We start from the raw sequence: 16042 nt of genomic DNA on the forward strand, positions 1-16042 counted from the left end.
TTGGGGGGGTGGGGGTAGGGGTGGACGAGGGGGCCTCGGCCCCCTCCCCCCAAAAAGATTAGGGCTCTTTGCGTGGTTCCTTCGGAGCTTCTTGCAGCTCAGTCCCACCGCTCAAGTTGGGGAGAAGGGAGCCGTGCGCACTGCGGGGATGCGCGTCCGGACGGAGGGTCCCGCGGCGCCTGTTCGATCGGAGCTTGCAGCCCAGGACAAGCGCTCAGCGCCCACCTGGTTGCCCCGGCAAGACCGAGAATGGGCTCCGGGACCCTCTCGGGGCCGAATCTGAAGGGGCTTGCAGGTCTGGTGCCCCGGCGCGCTCTCCTGCGGCGCAGACTCGGTTGGAGCTCGGGCTGCAGAGAAATCTGGACGCGGAAAAGCCGCGAGCCGGGACTCCGGAGAGAGGAAGGAGCCCAGGCGTGGAGTGGTGAGGAGTGGGCTCGGGCAGCCAGAGGGAGAAAAGGAGAGCGAACTTACTTTTCCCCCGAGGGGCAAGAAGGTTCCAGCGCACTCGGCCCAGGCCTGGGAAACAGGTTCCCAAGCGCTCACCGTCCCCGGATCTATCCCGGTTGCCCGCCGGGGACAGGAGATGCTTGGGAAGCAAAGACAGGGACAGCGGGCAGTGGCACCTCCCTGGGGCTAAGGCCTCGGGGACAGGCTGGGACTTCGCCGTTCTCTGTACAAAACAAAAGCCAAATTCTCAAAAATTTGAGAGGGAAATAATGATTTTTAAAAATCATTTTTTTTCTTTCACTTTTAACAAACCGTGTGCTGGGAGAAAAATTAAAAACTAAATGAGTGATTGCTCAGGACACTGTCTACAAATTGTGAAATCCCCTGTTTAAAAATATTTTCCCCAAGGCCAACCCCACGACTGGCCAGCCTTTTGCTTCTTCCTGAAAATCACAACAAAAACAATAGGAAATGCAGCCACGGTCCTGGTAAGTAGAAGTAGCCGTGAGGCCCAGGGAACCCACTGCGGCCGAAATTGCCGTGCTCTTCCTTTCTCTTTAACCAAAAAATAAAAAAGATAAGAAGAAGAAGTAAAACCTTTTAATACATCAAATATACGGAATTTTAATCTTTAAAGCGATACATTGTCTATTATTTTAGTACATGACGTAAACCTTACTTGTCCCCTTCTCAGCGGGTGGACTTAAAAATTAAAAATAGTTGTGTTCCTTTTAAAGAACAAAATAAGGCAAATGAGGTTTTGGAATAGAATTGTTTTTTCCTTTTTTTTTTGTTTTCTTCCAGAATACATACAAAAAAATACCCATTCTCTTTCGATGGTATACACCTTAAAAATAATTGCAATTTGAAATCAGAGCTGACAAATTGTGACTTGTTTTGTTTTTTCATTTTTTGTAACAAACATGCATGTAAATTTGTGTTTCAATCAGACATTAAATAAGAACGTACAATACAATAATAGCAATTTTAAAGTAACATTAAAGAGAAGACCTCTAGTTCTGTGGCGGTTTTGTATTTATTTATAATCTACAAGGGACGGGAGGGTTTGTTTTCCACATTTTTACCCTCAAGATTTAATTTTTTTTTCACCCCTCCTCCTTTTTACCTACGGAGCTCAAACTAAATAATGCACTTTTGAACCACGGGTCCGCTTGGAGCTAACATAAATAAATACCAGTGTCCACCGATGCAGTCTTCAGATGAACACTTTCTCAATTAATTTTTCCTTCTTTTTCTATAAAAAGTCAAATGATATTTTTTCAACTTTTATAAAGTTTGGGTGGGTGGGGAGGTGAGAGGTGGGGGGAAAGGGTAATTTCCCACCGGGTCTCGGTCGCTGTTTTGGGTAGATAGATACGGTATATATATTTTTCCTTTCCTGGCCCGGGTCATCCCCACGCGCGGCTGACAGTAGCCTCTCCCCTGTTCCCACCCTTCCCTCGGCTCCTCCCTCCCCCCTGCTCCTTTCTCTCCCTCGCTAACCCTCCCCACCGCCCTCACTGATACCCCAGCGCCGAGGCCGTGGTCAGTCTCTGTCCGTAGAGGGCGTAGGGGGAGTAGTAGGGTCCGGTGGCGGCGGGCACGGGCACAGGAGCGCCGGGTGTGGGGAGCGGGCTCTTGGAATAGGGGTGGTAGCGGCTGCTGAGTCCCAGCGCATGGTGGGGGCTGCGCAGCGCCAGCGTCCCGGGACTGCCCGGAGCGCCCGACGTGGGGATGTGCATGTGGCAAGCCATGGCGGCCGCGGCAGCGCTGGCCAGAGACGATGAGCTAGGGTAGCCCGACAGCAGTTTGTCTGTCCCGGGGAAGGCCGTATGGGTCCGCAAGTGGCTCAGCAGCTCTTCGGACGTGGCGAAGCGCTTGTCGCAGGGCCCGTTGGCCGACACCCAGTTGCAGATGTGGGGGAGCGGGTCGTTAGGGAGCATGAAGCCGTAGGGGTAGAGGGGGTGGCCGGCCAGGGAGGGCGGTGTGGCTCCGGCAGCGGCGGCAGCTGTTAGCGATGAGTGCACGCCGTGCAGCGGGTGCGTGGGGTACACCAGCGGGTATCCTGACTTGAGCGCCGCGGCCGCCGCGGCCGGATCGTGAGCGCACGAAGCGCTGGCTGCCGCCGCCCCTGCCAGGTGGCTGGCGCAATGGTAGCTGAGGCAGTACGGGTCCCGGCACAAACTGGCTGTCATCACGGATGGCGGCGACGCCCCGGCCAAGGGGCTGGAGCCGGCCGGCTTACTGCAGCCCAGAGAGCCCGCCGCGGCCGCCGCCAGTTGCGCCCCCACCAGGCTGCCTGGCTTGGTGGGGTCAAGTGCCACGCCGTGTGGCAGGAATTGGGGCGGGTAGCCAGCGTAGGCCCCGGCCAGGCTGCCTGGATAGGTCATGCCCGCAGGAGGCAGAGGGAACACTGTCTGGCCCGGCTTGTAGGGCGATACCGGAGCCACCAGCCCAGAGCCCAGTACCGAGGAGGAGGTGGGCGCGCTGGGGCCTGAACCGGAGCTGGAGCCGGATGAGCCGCCGCAGTCTGAGCCTAGAGCCTTGCCCCCGGGGCCCCCATCTGGGTGCTGGTTAACGTCCACATTAATCCCTCCGCCGCAGCTAATCCGGCCGTGCGCCAACCCCGTGGGTCCCCCTTCGGCCGAGGTGCCCCCGGAACCCTTGCTGCTGCCACCGCCGCCGCCCACGTCGGGGTCCTTCTTGTCGTCCTTGCCCTCCGGGCCGCCCCCGGCCGAAGGCAGCATGCCTCCTGGCGAGCAGGCCGAGGCGCTGGAGCTTGGGCTGCCTGTCCTGGGCGTGAATGGCTGGCAGGTGGCGCTCGGTACCCGGAATCCGGACTTCTCTGCTGAAACCCCCCCGCCGCCGCCCCCGCCACCACCGCCTCCGCCGCCGCCGCCTCCCGGCTCCTTCTTATCCGAGCCGGGTTTGGAGTACGGCTTGAAACTCGACTTGTCCTCCACGCCGATGTCGCTCAGCTTGAGGGGGCCCGACTTTGCGTCCTTGTCGCCCCCGGCGCCGCTGCCGGCACCGCCCGCGCCGCCCCCATTGGAAGCGACAGAGGAGAGTTTGGAAGAGGGCGAGGGGTCGGGCTTCCCGATCTGTGAGCATGTTTGCGCCAACAGCGCCAGCGGGCTCTTCTTGGCATCAAGCTGCGGGGTCAGACGTGGGGTTGGGGGGGTGGCACAAAGAGAAAGAAGGGGAAACCCTTTAGAATCCTGGCTTCTAGGGTTCAAACGCTCTTCCGCAACCGCCAGTGAAGATCCTCCCAGCTCTAGGCGCAGTTCTAGGCAGCACCACTTCACCTCCCCCCAAACGGACAGACAGACAGACAGACACACACACACACACACACACACTCGCCCTTGAGAAAGGCGGCAGCCTCCCCCCCACCCCACCAAATCAGGATATTTCCTGCCGTTTCTAAGCGCTAACTGTATATTTAAAAATACTCACTAAATGTTTTGGTTTCTGACTCTTAGACCCAGAACTATACCTTATCCCCCCCCCCCCCCCATTCCCAATTCTTCAGAGTAAGGGCTTCGGCAGTTGGCGCCTTAGAGGCTGTGTACAAATACCAGCTTCTGGGGGAATCTTAAGACTGCGACTTCGCAACCGCATTTCGGACTTCCGCCCGTCTTGCTGGCCGAAAGTGAGGGGGCCTGAGTCGGGGTTGGGGCTTTAATACCAAAGAGAGATATAAGTTTTGGCTGCTTTGTCCCCTAGCATTCACACCCCATTCTACCTCCTCCCCCCTTTCCGCCCTAGTTTTGCGATTCGAGAGCACTATGCTCTCCCCCATACCGGAGCTGAATCACTCTGACCCCCCCCCACTCCCACCCCCAGATCCCGAGAGAAAGAAATCCCGTGGAGCGGCAGCCAGGGTAGTGGTCCCAGCGCGATCCCGGAAGAGGGTCCTTACCTCGATGGGGCTGACGGGAGTGGAAGGCAGGGGCTGCAGGTACTCGGGGTGCAAAATGTGGCCAGTCCGTGCCGTCAGCATCTTCAGCACCTTGATGGGCAGGCGGTTAGCCTGGCGGAGAGGGTCAGAGGGGGGCACAGCGTGCACAAAAGGCTTGGTGCTGCCGGCCGGGGACGAGCCTTGGCCGGGGCCGGAGCTATTTCCAGAGAGCGCGCTGGTCCAGGCAGGGTCCGCACTGCTGCTGCCGCCGCCGCCGCCGCCGCCGCCGCTGTGCTTACTGCTTCTTAGGGCAGAAAGCGAGGGCGCTGTGCTCATGACCCACCCGCACGCATGGGAGCAGCGGGGGGAGGGCTCCGGGAGGCGCGGGGCGGGCTCCGGGCTGCGCGCTCGCCCGGGGAGCAGAAGCAGTAGGAGGAGGAGCAGCTGGCGCGGCGGCCACGGGCACCCAGCGCGCCTTCTCGGCGCCTGGAGCCAGAAGCGAATAATCCTGGGTGGCCCGCAGCGGTGCCGTGGCCGAGCGGGAGGAGCCGGCCGGACTGTGGGAGTGCCGGGTGGCTCGCCGTGTCCGCCTCGGGCTGTGCCCCTGCGCTGCGCACTCGCGACCCGGCGCTGGCGCTGCGCTTGGCGATGTGAGCCGCTGCCTGTCCAGCCGGGGCTCTGGCGAGGAAACTCACTTCAAAAGCAGCTGCACCGAGGGGGAGATTAAAGCCTTTGCCGCCTTCCAATCAAATGGGAGCCCGAGGTGATTGGAGGGTCAAGGGGATGTGACGCGTCCCGCGCCGCCGCCGCCGCCGCCGCCGCCAGGACTCTCAGCGCTGGTTTTAATGGGCAGCTCCTTCTTCACCGCCCCCCTCCCGCGTGTCCCCTCCCTCGATTTCGCTCCGAGGACGAGCTGGACATTTATTCTGCGTTTGCTATCTGCCGCCTCCCTCTTTTTTCTTCCTCGTCGTCCTTCCTTTCCCTAGCTCGAAAATAAACTGAAACCTTTTTTTGCAGGAGGGTGCGTATGAGGAACAGATTGAGGGGGTGACCAGAAGGAGCAACGGCGGGAGTCTGGACAACGGCCGGACTTTCAACTCCAGGGGCTGCACAGGGAACCCAAACACCAAATATTCTCTCTCGCTCTGTAATTGAAATCTCTCGCGGCGCGGCCGCCAGGGTAAGGAAAGGTGCGGAGCGGGTGACGGAGGAAGTCCGCCCGCCCGCTTTGATTCCCCGAGATTCGGCAGCGGAGAAACCAGAAGCTAGGTGGGCCGCGGAGGCGGCGGCGGCTCTTCTCCCGGCTGTGCGCGGGGCTCCCAGCCCTTCCCAGCCACGTGACTCCCGGGGACGCGCAGATTGGGGCTGGAGCGGGGGTCACATGTTTCCTCTGTTTCACACTCAGTCTTCTTCCCCCCCACATTCTTACTCTCCCCTGCTACCCTCTCTTCCCCTCTCTCCCCCGTTCTTCAGTTCTTTGGGCATCTCCACCCCTCCATCAATTGTCAATGTTCCTCGACCGCAATCAATCAGTTATTTGTCAGCTCTTGTCAATCCGCCCGTGATTTATGTCAGCTTTTGTTGCTGATTACAAGGCGGGTGCGACTTGAAGGGAAAAAGAGAGAGGGAGAGAGAGATGGAGAGTAAGGAAGAGACCAAGGGGGAACCAGCGGAGGGGGAAAGAGGAGCAGTCTCCTGGGATGGGGTGGGGGTAGCACTAAGAAAAAGAATGAAAGAGAGGAAAAGAGGCTCTCTGTGTCAGGAAAATGAATAGTGAGAGTAAAGTGCGCAGGTGTGCCCAGGGCGCTGAGAGGGCTGCACAGGCCTGAGGTGTGCGCCTCGCCCTTCTCGGTGTGGAAGAAAGATACACCTTTCCACCGCTGGGACTTCGGTCTGTTGGGGCCGCGGCGGGAGGACCTGCCCTGGGTACCCGAGACGGGCGACGGCGATGTCTAAGATGGGAGATATTTTTGTCCCTAGGATAGTCCCTCGAGAGCATAAGGATGTCAGGCTGCCAGCCTTCCGCGGACCCCACCCTTCGTAGTGCCCCGACCCCAAACTCAGACTTCTTTCTAAAAGCCACACCACAACGTAATTTTGAGTCCTGGAGGTCAATGATGGGGTACCTCCTCCCCGACTTAAGTCTCTGACCTCCCTTCGGATCGTGGCTAGGGCTGAGAGGCTGCGAAGAGGCCTGGCCATGGGTGTGCGGTGGAGATGTCTCAGGCTGACTCAGGTCCCCTCTCCAAACCTCTCCCACCCTGCGGTATCCCCACAGGCTTGGTAGCCGGGGTTACTCTGGGCTGCTCGCTCGAATTTATAGGAACGCCAAGCCAGGACTGACCTGCGTTGGGAAAGCAGAGGGAAGGAGCGAGAGCGGGAGGGGGCGGCTGCCGGTAGGAACTTGGGTCTTCCAGGGAAGCGGAGCGGGACTGCCGTGTTCCCCTCGATTTGCACCGTCACTCGGGCGGTTTGGAAGGAAGAGGGGAGGCGCTGTGCCTGCCTCTGTGTACCTGGAGCTGGGTGCACAAGTGTGAACGGACGTCCGTGCAGCTGTGTGAGTTGTCAGGGCTTTGGTAGCGTCCGGAGCGAGTTCGGAGGTCGCCTCCAGAAACTCGCAGAAACTGGAAGGGGGCAAGAGGAGGACACAACCCCTTCCTTGGAAGGACTTGGACGACTTTGAATCTCCCCTCCCCCACTTTTCCGCCCGGGCTCTTCTTTTGTTGTCAAGTCCTTTGATAAATGGTAGGGCAGGGAGCGCGGGGAGCCAGGAGCCAGTCTGTACCCGCGCGGGGGGCAGGGGCTGGCTCTGGCGACCCGGTTTCCTTCGGCGCTGAGCCCCTACCGCGGGGGCGAGTCTGGGACCTGCCCTCCACAGGCTCGCCCTCTCCTCTCTCACCACCCCCTTCCCTCCCCCGCCCCTTTTTTTGGGTCTCTCTTCCACTCCACACAGGTACCGAGAACTTTCTGGGGGTGAGTTTTAGAATTTTCTCGTAGGCATTCTTTTCCTGCGTTTTAATCTTATCCCTTGATTCTTTAGGTTGGTAAACTTGATGAGATTTAACTTGACTAAAGATAATTTGGAGAAGAGCGAAGTGTGTATTTTGGGCTGCTGTTTGTCGGTGTGCGTGTGTGCGTGTGTATAGGTGTAAGAACACACCTGCGTTCAAGGGGATTTGGTGTCTGCCTGTGCGGAGGTGAGGAAGGTGAGTCCGTGACACGGTGGTGAGGCCACACGCGAGGTTGTGAAGGTTGTGTGAATCTTTGGGGAGCGAGTCCCAGATGCCCGTTTCTGAGGGCAGGACAGTCCCTAAGCTGTCTCTGCAGGGCAGCATGTGGGGGAGGCCGCTTGTATCCTGCGGGTGTGTTAGCGTCTGTGTCATTGAGTGCGCGGCTGTCGAGGTGCCGGCCGGAATCAACTGTGGAGCTCCCAGCTCCGCGAGCCCAGCCGTGGGTCGCGCGTCGCCGCAGCCTCCTCGCGAGGCCTGGACACTGAATGCTGCGGGCGGGGGCCAGAGCTGGAGGGGACAGCGGGTGTCTCCTCTCAGCCCCCCGCCCCCCGACAGACTCAGTTCTCTCTCCTGGAATTCCAGCAGCTTTCTCTTTACACCGGGCGGCTCAGGGGCGGCAACCCCAGCACCTAAAGCCTGGGGGGATCAGAGTGTGGGCCCCGCGTGCCCCAGAATGGGCGTGCCTCGGTGTGGCGGCACACGCTCGCAGGCCTGCGCCTTGCGGCGCGCGCGCGCGGGTCGTGGTCCGCATGCGTTCGCTCTTCGCAAACCCCAACTCCGAAGGTCCGAGCGCACGGGGGCGCCTGGGGGCCTGCGCGTCCCGGGCTTTCGGGAGGCGCAGCATCCGAGCCTGCGCCCCTCGCAGGGGAGGCCAAATCCCTGAAGGCCTTGCAGGCCTTGGGGGTGGGGGAATTATTAATTACTCAGCACTAGGCCTAAAGCCTCCAACCCCAGCGGCGGTTGGCGTGGATGTCCCGCAGATTTTATTTGCACACAGTGTAAATGATTTGTTTTCTCTAAAAAAGGAGTGGGCATGGCAGATATTTGAGGAGGGGGTGGGAGGAGAAGGAAGGCGAGAGAGCTGAGGAAAAAAGTTTGAAAATGCCTTGAACTATTCACTGTCGAGATGGCTAATCAGTATTGAGGCCGGAGGGCAGGCGGGCCGCCTTTCACCGTCGCTTCCCTTTCATCTCGGGCTCGGCGGAGGCGCTCAATTAAAAGCCTATCAGTTTGTAAGTAAATCAACGCCTATCAGAGTTGTCACATCAAACAAAACGATTATTATTGCAGCCCGCCTCCCCTATTAATCTCCCTCGAAGATAATCCGCCTGACAGGTCAGGCCCGGCGAGCTGGAAAGCCTGGCCCAGAGCGCCCAAACAGTCCGGGACTGGCGCGCGCCCCTGGGGGCCTCCCCACCACGGTCCCGCCTTGTGGTCCCCCGGGTTGGGGGAGAGTAGGAGCGGAGGCCGCTGGACGCAGGCCCGCCCCTCCGGACTGGGAGCGGGGCCCAGATTCGCAGGGTTGGTGGGGGACGGTCTCGGGCGGCCCTCACCTCTTCTCTGGCCTGCGGTGGCACCGGGCCTGCCAGAGCCACGGTCTGGCCTGGTCCCAGGGCCTCGCCATGGCCTGTACTCTTTTCGGCTCGCCTCTCCTGGCTTTTTCTCTCCCCCCGCTTCTCTTTTTTGTTTCCTCACCCGCTTCTTTCTAGACTCCCTAACCATTTTATTCTTTTTTCCTCCTCTTTCTTTCCCCCTTTTCCTATTCGACGGGGAATATTTCGTATTCTCTCTCTTTCTCCTCTCGGTATACCGTATATACCACTTCGGCGCAGTCACACTCTCTGAAGCAGGGCATTCTCAGGGCCCGGGTTATTTCTCTGCGGCAGGGCTGCCTCAGGAGTGTGTGCAATTCCCAGGAACTCCTGACAAATTCCTGCCTAATTTCTCCCAAGCAGGGGCTCTCAGAAGCTCTGCGACTCTGCCAGGGTTGGGTGCGTTTGGAGGGGTGAGAAGAAAGGACCAGGGCAGTGTGATGGTTGGACGGTTGCAAGCGCCCTATTCTGGAATAAGTATTTGGCCTTGGAGTTTCACAACTACAACGTCGCCCACCTCGCTCTCGGTGTTGCCTGAGCTTTGCAAATATGTGGAGGAGACCCTCGGGGCATCTGGGCTTCAACACTGAGGATTTGGGGGGCTGCCTAACACTTAATAAGTAAATGCAGTCAGATAATCACTTCTATGGCTTCAAACTGGCGCTCCCCGGCCGGGGCGGGGGGGCAGATTCCTCACGGACTCGAAATCGTGGCCTTCTCCGGTGTCCTCTAGCTTTGCGCTCTGAGACACCTGGGAACCAAGCGCGACCCGTCCTTTTCCGCACTCTTGGTCCAGACTGATAGGCCCAAATGGCCACTGCCCGAGCCCGGTGGAGCTAGGATTGTGGGGTCGTTGAAGTAGCTAAGGGGGAAAGGTCTGCCGGCATGACCCCAGGTCCTGTATTACCCCAAATGCCAGCTTCAGCGCCCGGTGAAGTCTCCCTCTCCGGAGAACCCCGAGGGAAGGCAGTGTTGGCCGTCTGGGCCGAGCCTCTCCCAGCTGTCACGGCGTGGTCCGAGGTCGAGGGTATCGAATAGAGCCTGTCTCAGCGTGTTCGGTGTCCAGAGCTGCAGGACCCGTGGCTCCCACCCCGGGTTCTCGAAAGCCCCCCTATTTGTGCACACCTTCCACAGCCGACCTGATAGTAATATTTATTTCCATACCCGGAAATATTGTAGCGATGCAGTTCAGTTATCTGTGACTGCTCTTCTTAAATGTATTTATTTCACCTCTGCCACGCCGCAGATATCTAAAGAGGTACACATAGTGCATCCTTCAACGTAGCAAAACTCACTCTGGTTATAGGAAATATTCGCTGGGTGGTTATTTGGACATAAGGCTATCTCGAGCCCGAATTGCACTGAAGCAGGAGCTGTATTTAAAAAAAAAAAAAAGCACTTGCTCTAGAATTTTTCCAACTTAACTATGTACACACAACAATAATTTAATAACATTTTATATCCCTCTATAGATCTAAATATTCAAATGTTATGTTACATGCCCTTGAAACCGGAAGCGATCTTCCGTTTACACTGGACGTGGAGCTGTTTGTATAATGTTCATCTCCCTGCACTTACACATGAATCTTGATCTAATAAATTCAACCTTGTCATTTTTAGAATCGACGGGATTTCTCTGCGGTTTTCGCTGCCTGTATCCGAATAAATTCAGCTCGCAGGCATCCGGCAGGAAACGGCTCCCGGTTCGAGTGTACGCAGACGCATCGGCCCAGCATGGGACGCGAGGTGGCTCCTGGTGATCGTGCGGCTGTAGGTCCGGCCTCCGAAGGACGCTAGACTATCAGCGCCTTCAGGCCGGGAGCGGCCCCTTGCTGCCCCGCAGTGCCGGGCACCCCCTCCCGCCGCCCCCCCGCCCCCCCGCGGTGCTTCGGGAACCTGCCCGGCTGAGTCCGCCCGCGGCGAAAACTGAAAGCAAATTCCGCGGCAAATGAAGCCCGAACTTTCTTCGACGCAACTTTGCCACAATGATTCGGTGGCGACTTAGGATGGCGCGCTGGTGTGTGCGTGCGCAAGGTGGGGGCGGTGGGCGAAGAAGGCTTGCGGAGGCCGAGCCTGGCCCTAGGCGAAACGCTAGGGAAGGCGCCTCCCCTTCCTTATTTCTCGCCAACTCCTCGGTCCCAGTCCGTAAAAATAGTTTCCAATGTGTAGCGGACGCCCAGGATGTGTTTGTGGGGATAGCACCAGGAAGAAGGAAGCTTTGTAAAAGTTGCAGAAAGAGCTTTGCCCAGAAGCGTCCGCGACCAGGGCTCAAGAAAGCTGGGGACCAGCTCGCCTTCCCCAGGGCGGAATGCCTAGAAATCGGCTTGGGGAGCCCCCAGCCCAGTCCCCTCCCCTCCCGTCGAACCCGCGCGTAAATAACCTCCGGCAGTCCGCGCTGGAAACTCACAAGCGCGGCGCCGCGGTTGGCTGGCGAGGTCGGGACGCTGAGCTGGCCGGCAAGGCCGCTCCTTGGCGCGCTCAGCCCCAGCCCTAAGGGAGGCTTGCACCGAGGTGAGAGGACGAGTGTGGTTTCAGCTCCTGCTCGGCTGCCTAGACCATCACTGCCGACCTCCCAACTCCCTGGAGTGGGCGCTTCCCCCCTGGGAGCGGCAGTCTTGGGGGGCTGGCGAGGGCGCAAAGTGCGCGCGCGGGCCGGCGCGGGGGTGAGGGGCGGCTGCCGGTCTCTCCGCAGGGCCTGTCGCCGGGCCGGCCGCGGCGGGTGAGTGATGAGGGCAGAGAAGGGCGCCCATAAATCGCGGGTGTCAGGGCGAAAAACTCTCTTTATTGTCTGCGTGATGGATGGGCCCGGGGACGAGACACCAAATACTTCGTATCGCCTTTAAATGGGAACACATTTTCCGCGGCCATAATTCATGTTTTTTAAATAGAAAGTTTGAAATGTTGCCTATATTTCACCGGCCCTGACATATTTATGAATCGCTCCCTGCATGCAAATATCATTATTTAAAGCGCCAGGGAGAGCTCAGGGGGGAGGGGAGGAGGCACGGCCCCCGTGGCGTGGGGGTGGTGAACCGGGGAAATGCGGATGGAGGGGGGGCGTGCATCTCCCTAAAGTGCGGACAATGAGGCGCGGGGTAAAGCCTTATCCGGAAGCCGAGCGCACCGGGGGCTCCCCTCTGGACCGATCACTGCCGCTCCGGGAAGTTTGAGCGGCTTGGGACCGAGGGACAGGCCTCCGCCCCCTGCGGGGAGACCCGGGGGGCCTTTTGCGTCCCTCTCCGAGGCCCTAATCCGAGCCAAAGCCACCTTTTCCAAGAAGAAAATGTTTTTTTTTTTTAATAAAAGAATTTAACAAACGCAAATAATAACAATCCAACATGTTTCGTGTTCTTTGCATTTGCATTGATTTTATTGATTTTCATTCTGCAAACCTCAGACTGTGCGCGCCCGGGAGGAGCTACTGTCAGATCCCAGTCACCGCGGGGAGTGGGTGGGGGATAACCCTCTGGAGCTGCAGCCGGGACCCAACCAGCTCACCACCTCCCAGGCACAACAGAGCCTGCGCAAGACGCGGGGACACAAATGATCCGGCTCTCAAGCTCTGGGGACTTCAGTCCCGCCCCCTCTGCTTCCCCAATGCAATACAGCGCTCCTGGGGTCCGCGTCCGCCCACCCGAACCCCACTGTGAATACAGTCGCTTTGGAAAAAAGCTGGGCACGTGCCGTCAGCCTCTCCCTTGCCCGTCCAGCCTGGGAGGCCCCCACACCTGCGTCCTCAGTAACCGAGTCTTTACCTGTGCGGTTCCCCGCGGCGCCTGCCGCCGCGCTGGTAACAGAGGAATGAAAAGGAGGACCGGGAAGTGGGAGGGACAGAGCACTGCCCAAGACAGCCAGATACGCAGACCCGGGTCCTCCTCCTCGGACCAGGCGTTGGGCCCTGACTGAACTCCCTCTAGGAGCGGAATCGCGAGGGGTAGAACCGGCCAGTGGAACCGGCATCACGAGGGGGCGGTGGGCCGGGCGGCACTTCCGCTGGGGGCGGGGCCGCGGGCTGCGGCGCCGGCCCCGCCCCTCCGCGGCGCCGGCCCGCCCCCAGCTCGTCAGGCTCCGCCCCCGCTGGCCGGGCAGCTTGATCTCAGGCCAGCGCCCTCGCGGGAGGGCAATGGCGGCTCCTCTTCCACACCTGGGCGTCCTGCCTTATGTCTTTTAAGTCACAGGAACACAAACACATGCACACTAACAATCTCGGCCCAAACTCGCACGTTAAGACTTTGTCAAACTTTGATCTCTTGGTAGTCCCGAGACCTGCCTGGCCCAGGGGCTCTCAAATATTTTCTGGAACCCGACCAGTCGTCCTCCTGAGACAGTAGGGAATGCATATCCGTGATCATGTTCTTTCAGGAAGTACAAGAACAAAGGTTAACACTTTCTGAGTGTTTGCTTTATGCCAGATACTATCTAAAACTGTGTATGAATTATATCGTCACTTTAAGTCTCTGAGGTGAGTACCATGAATGCCCTGTTTTATAGATAAAGAGATTGAGGTACGTAGAGAAGAGATGGGTCTTGTCTCACTCCCATTTCATCCATATCCTTATCCCTTCTTTTCTTTAGATCTTCAGCGTCTCCAATCTATCACTCTGGGGGAATCTTGCTGGGCTTTTACTCACCTATGGAGGGGAGTTCCCAATTAGATTTTAAGATCCTCGCTCCCCTCCGCAACTTTCCTTACCCTGGCGGCTGCCAGGAGAGATTTCAATTACTGAGCAGCTGAGGCCTTGCTGAACTGGACCTGCACAGAGGTGGTGAAAAGTATAAATGTGATGGGTTCAACTCAGCCCCCAGCAGCTCCCAGCCTGAGGGGGAAATGGGACCAGTGAGCATCCCCCCTTGTTTTCCTGTAGTCCCTGCCAAAACCAGAATGATCTTTAAAAAAAAAAAAAAAAATATATATATATATATATATATATATATATATATATATATCACTCCATGTTTCTCGTCTGCTCAAAAGCCTGGGTTCTCATTGTTCTTAGGATCAAGTTGAGCCCATGGCTGGCAGGTCTCTGAGACTTGATTTGCTTCAGCTTGCCTTTCTGCCTTTGTGTGTCTCCTACTTCCCTTCAACCTGAGCTGCTGGAATCAATGGCTACCTTCTGGTTACTCAAATGTGCCCTGTTACTCCCTCCCTCAGGACTTTGCTAATGCCTTTCCTTCTATCTGGAAAGTCCTCTGTCCTTCTCTTCACCTGGCTTACTATTTTTTTTCATGTCTCAGCTTACACACCACTTCCCTGCACCCTCCCACTTGGTACTGAGTTAGGGCTCCTGTAACTCTCTCTCAGAGCACTTACCACACCGGGGATTTCCTGTTGAGAGGCTGTCCCCTTCACTGGATGGTAACTCTAAGGGGGCATGGACAGGGCCTATTTCTTCAAGGAATGAATGAAGAAAAGAGCATTTGTATGTACCATCAACTGTGCTAAATGGATGAATAATAACTTTTGGGGTTCGTTGCACTTTGCAGGGCCACCAGTAAGTATTCTCTATGGTCTCATATCCTAAGATGTTTTCAATTTAATAAGGGGGATAAAAAAGTTCTCGTGAAAATGTTATTTTGAACCTATATGTTGTAAATATCAACTAAGTGAATGCTCGAGGGGGTTGGAGAAGAGAAATATCTATGGTTTTCCAGCCATTTATTCAGATTTTCAAAGTGCAATATGTGCTAGCTGACACAGGTGAAAGGAAAACACTGCCCCCCCCCAACCCATGACCACCCCTCCCACTATTCAGGCATGTATGTCCCAAGGCTGTAGCTAGGGCTCTTTTTTATCTTTCTCACTTCACATATTATAGCTATCACAGTTCAGTACCCTATTAGCTCTTGACTGAGCTGCTGCTACAAGAACCTTCTAATTGTTTGTTCTCAGCCTCTCTTGCCTCTAATCCATTATACATACTCTTGCTAGGTTCCTTTTCTTGATCACATCATTCCCTTGCCTCCATCTTCATGAAATCTTCAGTGGCTCTGCATCATCCACACGAAACTCTTGACTCTTCATAATCTGGTTCTAAACTACTTCTAAAAAGTTTTAAGGTGCGTTACAAAATTATGAACGAAACATGTTCACTTCAACCAGCAAAGTACTCAAAGATATATAAAGACAAACTTTATGATCTCACCCATCTCCTCCCCATTTCCCACCCAGTGTCCTGAGATATCCAGGATGTACAGCCGGGATGTAACTTCTATCCCTTTCTCCACGCTCACCATGCTCAGATAAACTATGCCCACATATATGGGACTATTATGTTATTGCTTGTTTATACAAACAATGAATATATTAGAGCTATCTGTTCCTCATTCTTTCTTGATAACAAATGGGTCTATAGGTATAGAGGTAATTTATTTATATTTAGCTGCATAGTATTCCTTAGAATGAAGATACCCACTTATTCAACCATTCCCCTGTTGATGGTCATGAAGGTTGTTATCAGGGTTTTTTTTTTTCACTAACAAAATTTCTTGAGTCTCTATCCTTGTGGTCAGTGATTTTATTTCCATAGGATAGATTACAAAAGTGCAGCTGCCTATACCCCAGCCAGATCTAATTTCTTTGTTCTCACCACATGCCCTGTATTGTCCCATTCCTTGTGTCACCTCTCCCTGGAAGTCCCTTGTCCCCCATGCTTGCATATCTAACTTCCAATCCTGCAATCCCCAAGTCTGATACCAGAATTTAGATTTGTGGCTCAATATCCACCTTCCTCTTTTTTCCTAAGCTTACCACTGTAGCAACGTGCCGGGCCCAGTGTCTACACCAATCATGACAGTCCTACTTTCATTTCTCCTAATTCTCAGAGCTAGGGATGGTCAAGTGACCCAGTTTTGCAAATGAGACACCAGTAGAAGTATGGAGGGGAAGCACTGGGAAACACTCTTGTTTTCCTGATCAAAGGAGGTGATGCAGATGTTTTAACACTTTCCCTTCCCCTCTTTCTCTTTTATTCCTTCTATGAACTTGGATATAATATCTACAGCTGTGGCAGCCACCTTGTGATCATGAGGAAAAGTCCAGGAGACTGGCAGAGAGACACTTAATCTTGACATCATTGGGACACTGAGCC

General features: G+C 56.1%; 1 protein-coding gene across 1 annotated transcript; it reads right to left on the bottom strand.

The window, feature by feature from the left end:
- Positions 1-1555: 1555 nt before the first annotated feature.
- ZNF503 (zinc finger protein 503) lies at positions 1556-4685 on the bottom strand. The gene is made up of 2 exons (XM_032423756.1): positions 4370-4685; positions 1556-3599 (listed from the first exon to the last, which is right to left on the bottom strand). Exons 1-2 carry the CDS (start codon positions 4682-4684, stop codon positions 1965-1967), a joined length of 1950 nt encoding a protein of 649 aa, XP_032279647.1. The 5' UTR covers position 4685; the 3' UTR covers positions 1556-1964.
- Between the last annotated feature and the right edge of the window lie 11357 nt (positions 4686-16042).

Source organism: Phoca vitulina, unplaced genomic scaffold (assembly GCF_004348235.1).
Source record: "Phoca vitulina isolate PV1807 unplaced genomic scaffold, GSC_HSeal_1.0 scaffold29, whole genome shotgun sequence".
Taxonomy (NCBI): Eukaryota; Metazoa; Chordata; class Mammalia; order Carnivora; family Phocidae; genus Phoca; species Phoca vitulina.

Bases quoted from the DNA above. Each gene is read 5' to 3' on its own strand.
- ZNF503 (XM_032423756.1), bottom strand. From the start codon at position 4,684: ATGAGCACAGCGCCCTCGCTTTCTGCCCTAAGAAGCAGTAAGCACAGC. The intron at 3,600-4,369 runs GTAAGGACCCTC...CTGACCCCGCAG, and splicing joins CTCCCGTCAGCCCCATCGAG to CTTGATGCCAAGAAGAGCCC.